Raw genomic sequence first — 8431 nt, 5'->3', positions numbered from 1 at the left:
GACACAGCAAAGTGACAAGTTATCTCTGAAAACTTTGACTTCTCTCTGGTGGCGGCTGACTGACCTCTGTCCCCACACACACACACACACACACACACACACACACACACACACACACACACCTACTATCTGCATCAGGAACATGCAGAACGTATCGGACTCAGAATGTTTAAATGTTTATTAAACTGCGTCCTGGTGAACTGTGTGTCGTGCATGTTGTGAAAACCTTCTGCAGACATTACTTGTTTTTATCATTTCCCAGCTTGTGTGTGTGTGTGTGTGTGTGTGTGTGTGTGTGTGTGTGTGTGTGTGTGTGTGTGTGTGTGTGTGTGTGTGTGAGGCTGGTGCCTGCAGCTCACTGCGCTGACAAACCACACAGACACTCACAATATGTTTAAGTTTCTGTCACTCGCCTTCTTGTGCAATCATTCTGCTGAATCCTGCAGCCATCAGTCAGCTGTCACTCCCAGTGAATGGAGCTTCACCGCTGCTGCTGCTGCTCAGTAAACTCAAGCATCACAAACTAAAGTGTAAATCTGGTCTCACAAACAGGCAAACATTACTTACACTCTGAGTAACAAACCCCAGGAGAACTGTCTGCAGCTCAACACAGATCCTCAGCAGGATGAAGCTGCAGAGCTCCAGCTGCTCAGCAGCTTCATCACTGACAGTCGCTGCTGCACATGCTGCACGCCTCCGTCTGTCTAATACAATCAACAACCTGCATATCCTTCCAGCCATGTTTATTTATAAGTGGAATACTTTCAGCATGCACACATTGAACTTGTATGAAACTTCTATGGGACACACATAGCTTTTTCTACCAAGAATAAAACAGTGAAGTGAATCTCAATAATAGAAGTTATCAGAGCCTTTGGTCTGTTTTCATCCGCTCCTGCAGAGACATGAGCCGTGACGATTATTATCTATTCTCATTATTTCATCAGACATGAGTCCAGATATGTTTCCCTCAGGAGTTTGAGATCAAACCAGAGGTAGAAGAGAGAAGAGAGGACTGACTTCATCCGGACAGTGAAGGGAGGGTCGTGCTGCTCTGTGTCTGCAGGAGGTGGAAATGCTGTGTGTCACTTTGTCCGTCTGCACTTTACTACATTTTAGACTTTGCGATGCTGTCGCTGCAGATTGTATCTGTAAGGAAAAGATTTTAGTAAGATGAGTAACATCAGTGAACGTCCCCGGCGTTGGCAGGTGAGGTGAACTAAATGGATTAATGTGTAGATGTTATTAATATTATGTGAAGTGTTGTAGAGCTCTGCATCCTAAACGGTGACTAGAGTATGAAACATTACACTTCCTGCTGTCAGACATCCTGAGTGCTGAAGCTACTTTCTTCTTTGTTTCCCCATATCAAATCAAATCAAATCAAATCAAATGTATTTATTTATATAGCCCAATATTACAAATTACACATTAGTCTCAGTATTTACAGACTGTACAGGATACGACACCCTCTGTCCTTAGACCCTCTGTCCTCAGACCCTCTGTCCTTAGACCCTCTGTCCTTAGACCCTCTGTCCTCAGACCCTCTGTCCTTAGACCCTCTGTCCTCAGACCCTCTGTCCTCAGACCCTCTGTCCTTAGACTCTCTGTCCTTAGACCCTCTGTCCTCAGACCTTCTGTCCTCAGACCCTCTGTCCTTAGACCCTCTGTCTTTAGACCCTCTGTCCTTAGACCCTCTGTCCTTAGACCCTCTGTCCTTAGACACTCTGTCCTCAGACCCTCTGTCCTTAGACCCTCTGTCCTTAGACCCTCTGTCCTCAGACCCTCTGTCCTTAGACCCTCTGTCTTTAGACCCTCTGTCCTCAGACCCTCTGTCTTTAGACCCTCTGTCCTTAGACCCTCTGTCCTTAGACCCTCTGTCCTTAGACCCTCGCATGTCACAAGGAAAAACTTCCTAAAAGAAACCCCATAATTAAAGGGGGAAAAATGGAAGAAACCTCAGAGAAAAACTGAGGAGGGATTTATTTAGTTATTCTGGGGCCGTCGATCAGCTGTCACTCAACATAAGAGAGTCTTCAGCTGAAGTCAATAACAAGTTTACGAAATGCAATATGTTGTTTCAGTGAAGTAAAGCAGATTATTTTCTTTGGTTACAGGATCCCATCAACTTCTTTCTCCATCTTTACTTCTGTGAGGAAGTAAAGATGTAAATTCATCACTTATCTACCTGTTGCTTTTTAATCGCCACAAAGCATTTCACTGTTAGAGCTCTTGATAAAGATACTAAATGATCCATAAACAGTTTAAGAGACATTGTGTGGAGGTTTGGGGAGAACTGACCGTCCTGAACAAGACAACAATGTATTTATTAACTCACGTTGAGAGATTTGGTGGAATTTAAAACGGCACAAAGTAAAAGATAAGAAGCTTCCAGACTAGTTTACAGAACAAAGATATCCAGCAGTCTTCTGTGGAACAGAGTTTAACAACTAAAGGAAAATGTGTTATACACTAAATACATTTTAAGAATATATATGAAAATAAGATGATTAACAAATATGAGACTGAGGTATGAACGTGTGTATATGAATAGTTTTGGACCTTTTGGGTATAAATGATAAACTACAATAGTTGGAGGATTATTTTATCATATGTCAGTTTTAGAAGCTCCAGCAGCTGTGTGGTTCCTCAGGGTTCTGTTCTTGGACCATCGCTCTTTCTCATTTTCATTAACGATCCTCCAGATTCCTTTGACAGAATATTTCCAACATGTTTTGTTGATTTTTACACCACAAAACAGCAGAAATGATGTCTTGACCAAAATAATGTTTATAAATCAATCAGCGGCAAAGAAGTGTAATTACATTCTATTGAAAGGTCGCGTCAGGTCGATTATTCGTGGTTATAGTTTTATGTTGTGCAGCAAACGAAAGACGAAAACAAACTATAAGAGCGTTTTCTGATCAGTGTGTGTGAGTGTGTGTGTGTGTGTGTGTGTGTGTGTGTGTGTGTGAGCGTGTGCGTGTGCGTGTGTTTGTGTGCGTGTGCGTGTGCGTGTGTGTGTGAACAGAATGAATCAGCTGTGCTCTCAGATAAGACAGAGAGCGTGTGTGCTATGGATATGTCCGCCTGCAGTTAATGTGCCTCTGTGAATGTGAAAATGCGGGCGGTGAGTAACGAGGAGAGGAAAGCACTGATGGCGTCGCTGCCCCACGAGGAGACACAGACGGATTGAACTGTAATGAGATTAATTACACGACACACGATATGATGTCAGAGGAAGACATCAGAAGCAGGGAGGAGATATCTGACAATGAACGACAGCAGAGAGAACAGTTTGATTCCTGCAGGATTTCATAGAATGAATGTTCCTTGTGCTGCGAGGGTCAGAGGTCAGAGGTCAGAGAGCATGTGGCTGTAGATGTTCCTGTACGGTTATATTCTGTACTGGTTACTTCTTGTAATGAAAGCTTGTGGAGCAGACAATCTGCAGCTACAGTGGAGAACAAGCATCCGTACTTCCTGCACTGACGACCATCAGAGTATTTCACACATCACTGAGCGTCTCTGATTACCCCCCTCCTCTCTCGGCTCTCAGCGCCAGCAGTTGATTCACTGTTTGTTAGTCGGCGACTCTCCATTAACCCGAGTGTGTCGAGGTCAGCTCCACTGCAAAGAGTCCCGTAAGAGCTGCAGCACAGCGCCGCCTTCAGCGTCACTCAGAGGACTTTCCCTTGAGGATTCACGGCTTCTTTCGGGTCACACGTCCAGTTAATGGGCTCGGCACGGAAAGCAAAGAATAACAACAAGTGTATACTTCAGTGAGAATAACAACAAGTGTATACTTCAGTGAGAATAACAACAAGTGTATACTTCAGTGAGAATAACAACAAGTGTATACTTCAGTGAGAATAACAAGTGTATACTTCAGTGAGAGTAAAAACAAGTGTATACTTCAGTGAGAATAACAAGTGTATACTTCAGTGAGAATAACAAGTGTATACTTCAGTGAGAGTAAAAACAAGTGTATACTTCAGTGAGAATAACAAGTGTATACTTCAGTGAGAATAACAACAAGTGTATACTTCAGTGAGAATAACAACAAGTGTATACTTCAGTGAGAATAACAACAAGTGTATACTTCAGTGAGAATAACAACAAGTGTATATTTCAGTGAGAATAACAACAAGTGTATACTTCAGTGAGAATAAAAACAAGTGTATTATTCAGTGAGAATAACAACAAGTATATACTTCAGTGAGAATAACAAGTGTATACGTCAGTGAGAATAACAAGTGTATACTTCAGTGAGAGTAAAAACAAGTGTATACTTCAGTGAGAATAACAAGTATATACTTCAGTGAGAATAACAACAAGTGTATACTTCAGTGAGAATAACAACAAGTGTATACTTCAGTGAGAATAAAAACAAGTGTATTCTTCAGTGAGAATAACAACAAGTGTATACTTCAGTGAGAATAAAAACAAGTGTATTCTTCAGTGAGAATAACAAGTGTATACTTCAGTGAGAGTAAAAACAAGTGTATACTTCAGTGAGAATAACAACAAGTGTATACTTCAGTGAGAATAACAACAAGTGTATACTTCAGTGAGAATAACAAGTGTATACTTCAGTGAGAATAACAAGTGTATACTTCAGTGAGAGTAAAAACAAGTGTATACTTCAGTGAGAATAAAAACAAGTGTATTCTTCAGTGAGAATAACAACAAGTGTATACTTCAGTGAGAATAACAAGTGTATACTTCAGTGAGAATAACAACAAGTGTATACTTCAGTGAGAATAACAACAAGTGTATACTTCAGTGAGAATAACAACAAGTGTATACTTCAGTGAGAATAAAAACAAGTGTATTCTTCAGTGAGAATAACAACAAGTGTATACTTCAGTGAGAATAACAAGTGTATACTTCAGTGAGACACACACTCACACACACAGACACACACACACACTCACACACAAACACACACACACACTCACACTCACACTCACACTCACACACACACACTCACACATACACACACACACAAACACACACACACACACTCACACACACCCACACACAAACACACACTCACACAAACACACGCACACACACACTCACACACACACACTCAAGCACACCCACACACACACACTCACACACACACTCACACACACCCACACACACACAAACACACACTCACAAACACACACACACACTCACACACACCCACACACACAAACACACACACACAAACACACACACACACAAACACACACTCACACACACTCGCACACTCACGCACACACACAAACACACACACACACACACGAACACACACACACACACAAACACACACACACACACACACACAAACACAAACACACACACACTCACACACACACACACACACTCGACGTGTTGATCCCGTGAAACTATGAATTTACAGATTTAAAGAATCACAAACGGCTTCGAACTTTCACTTTGTCTGCTTCTTGTTTTTCTCTCATTCATTCATTCACTTGTGAATTTACACTTAAAAAATCAAGTTTGAATGAAGGACGTGATAACTTCACACCAACAATAATATGTCACGATATACACACAGCAAAGGGAATTCATTAATTCATCAGCTCATTCATTCATCAGCGCATTCATTCATCAGTTCATATTCATCAGCTCATGTATTCATGAGCTCATTCATTCACCAGCTCATGTATTCATCAGCTCATTCATTCATCAGCTCATTTATCAGCTCATTCATTCATCAGCTGATTCATTCATTGGCTCATTCATCAGCTCATTCATTTACCCTCCACTCACCTGTCTCTTGGTGTGTTCGCTGACTTCACCCGGCATGTCATGGGCGCTCTTGATGAGCGTGCGGGCGATGTGGTAATAATACACGGAGATGATGGTCAGAGGGATCAGGAAGTAAACCATGAAGATCATCACCGAGTGAATCTTAGGATGCATCGGATTGGACAGCGGGTAGGGCACGCAGTTCACAAAGGTGACGTTAGTGTGGTCCCTGTGACCCTGGGGGGGGCAAGAGATAAGCAAATACGAAGAGTAGGGAGGAGAGGAGACAAGGAGAGGGAAGGAGGAGAGGAAGCAAGAGGAGAAGAGACAATGAGAGGATGCAAGGTGAGGAAACAAGGAGACAAAAGGAGAGGAGATAAGCAAATACGAAGAGTAGGGTGGAGAGGAGACAAGGAGACGATGCAAGGTGAGGAAACAAGGAGACAAGAGGAGAGAGGAGAAAGCAAAGGAGTTGGAAGAAAGGAGCAGAAAGAGGAGAAGCAGGAGACGGAAAAGACGAGTAAAAGTGAAGAGGGAGTACGGAAAAAAGATAACGAAGAAGGGGAGGAAAGTAAAAGTGGGAGAATAAGACAAGCGAGAGGGCAGAAGGAGAAACAGACGAGAGAAAGAGACAGACAGGAGGCAGACTTTACAACACATCAGTAAAGATCATAAAACTGATTGTGGAGTCAAATGGAAGCTCTTGTCATTCATAAATCTGACTGTGAAGCAGTTTATAGCTGTTGGGGGGGGGGGGTGCTCCCAGCTCCCTGCTGGGAGCACGATGAGCCTTCAACAGGAAGTGATGAACAGCACACATTCAGCCTGAATGTGCACAAGGTCACCAACTAAAGCTGTCAGGATCACAGTCTGTGGTCTCTACAGAGTTTGGTAGAGTGTTTGGTTTTGTATTGAATTGTATTGTAGTGTTTTCACCTTTAATGTGTAATTAATTAATACGTCAATTTGCCTTTTGTTGTTGGTGGAACATTTTTTAATATTCTACGTTTCTACAAAACATCGGGTATGTTGAACGTCAGCGTTTCAAATAGATTTTCAGAAATGCAGAATACCTTGTGGTTAATGCTGTGAAACGATTGGTTAGGTTTAGAAAAAGAATAAAACAGCTGAATAAAAGTAACATTGTTGGTGAAAAAAACCAGATCCAGACTATGAAAGTTCAGGACATTTTATCGTACAGTTTTGTAGAAAACTAGCCCAAATTACACTTTAACATTCATAATTCCCTCATAGATAGTTTAGTAGAAATGTTGAATGAAGTCGTCTTCAGATGACTCTGACCAGGTCAAATAAAAATGTCCTCATGCTTAAACTCTTTCTCTCAGGGTTTTGCTGCAATGTTAAATGGTTAGGATGACCCTGACTACCTTTTACTACCTCACTCCTCAACCAGGACGTGGTCAGACAAGCTGTTAAATAACATTTAAAAAAGAATCTCCCAGATGCATGATTCTTGCACTGTTGGGTCGATAGCTTCACGGTTGAATTCACTTTTTGTAACTCACTTTGGATGAAAGCTTTAGCTAAGTAAATGTAATGGCACTAAGTAAACAAAAAAGCAATGAGAGAATAAAATGCAGATATTGTGCAGAAGACAAGCCTGCAGGATTGAAACAAATCAAAGAATATGCAGATGACACCACTGTAATCGTTTGACACTAAAGGTCGATGTTAAAGAATATTTGTATTGAAATATGTAGTAATTCCTCAAGAAGAAGAGAGGAATCAGGTGGAGTAGGATGTCTGCATGAGGGGCTTTGCTACGTTATTTAAGGCAGGGGTTGTTCTAGTATTTGTTGTATTTCCGGTGTCTGTTTTCTACCTGCATGGTAACAACTTGTGAGAAAATGGCCTCAGGAACAGCCAGCAGGACGGACAGCAGCCAGATAGAGACGGCCTTCAGACACGTCCAGAAGACAGCGCTGGACGTCTGGATGTCCATCGGGTTCACAATCGCCTTATACCTGACGGAGACAGAGAGGCAAACATCCATCAAACATCTGCAGAGCAACACGTACATTCACAAGCTGACATGATGTTGTCCTTTAACCTCCATGGACTTGACTGAATATGTTCAACACTGGATGTTGATACGTGTACGGGTCATATTTGTACTTGGTGACGACTCGCAGGAAACACCATGAGGAACAATAGCTGCGCCCGTACACATAGTTTACTCAAAGAGACGTATTTGTTTGACTCTTGCCTCTCAACTGTTTGAAAAGCACATATGTATATGTTCCCTCAGAGGTCAGCACTGTCAAAGCGGTTTACTATTAACGCTGCAAACATTACCCCCAAATGCGAACAGATTTCGCCCTTCGTCCTCCCGTAAGAGGACTGTATAAGTTGTCCCTTATTGCGACCCAAGAGACCATTGTTCATGCCTCGTTTACTTATTTTAATGTACACAAGTACATTTTCATAACATACTTAATGTACAACGTTAAGTTACGTAAGAAAACATACTTCTTTTACCCCAAACGATAATCTTTTATTAAACCTAGACAAGTAGTTTTGGTTCACAATGTGCGTGCGCTGCTGCTCCGATAACGATTGTTATATATGCTGTTTTGGGAGTTAATGCCAAACAACCTATTCTGTCGTTTAGGTATGAGGATGTGTTGGATTTGCGTTGTCACGT

The 8431-nt window shown here is 41.8% G+C and overlaps 1 protein-coding gene across 1 annotated transcript in view; it reads right to left on the bottom strand.

Moving 5' to 3' along the window:
* Positions 1 to 7736, bottom strand: part of LOC115003861 (neuromedin-B receptor-like) — a 20068-nt gene extending 12332 nt beyond the window's left edge. Inside the window, exons 1-2 of the mRNA XM_029425807.1 lie at positions 7610 to 7736; positions 5788 to 6003 (exon numbers count right to left, since the gene is read on the bottom strand). Of these exons, the coding sequence (XP_029281667.1) occupies positions 5788 to 6003; positions 7610 to 7729 (336 nt within the window). The 5' untranslated portion in view covers positions 7730 to 7736. The remainder of the gene's footprint in view (positions 1 to 5787; positions 6004 to 7609) is intronic.
* Between the last annotated feature and the right edge of the window lie 695 nt (positions 7737 to 8431).

This window comes from Cottoperca gobio, chromosome 24, assembly GCF_900634415.1.
Source record: "Cottoperca gobio chromosome 24, fCotGob3.1, whole genome shotgun sequence".
Lineage (NCBI taxonomy): Eukaryota > Metazoa > Chordata > Actinopteri > Perciformes > Bovichtidae > Cottoperca > Cottoperca gobio.
This window is presented reverse-complemented; position numbering and strand designations above follow the sequence as displayed.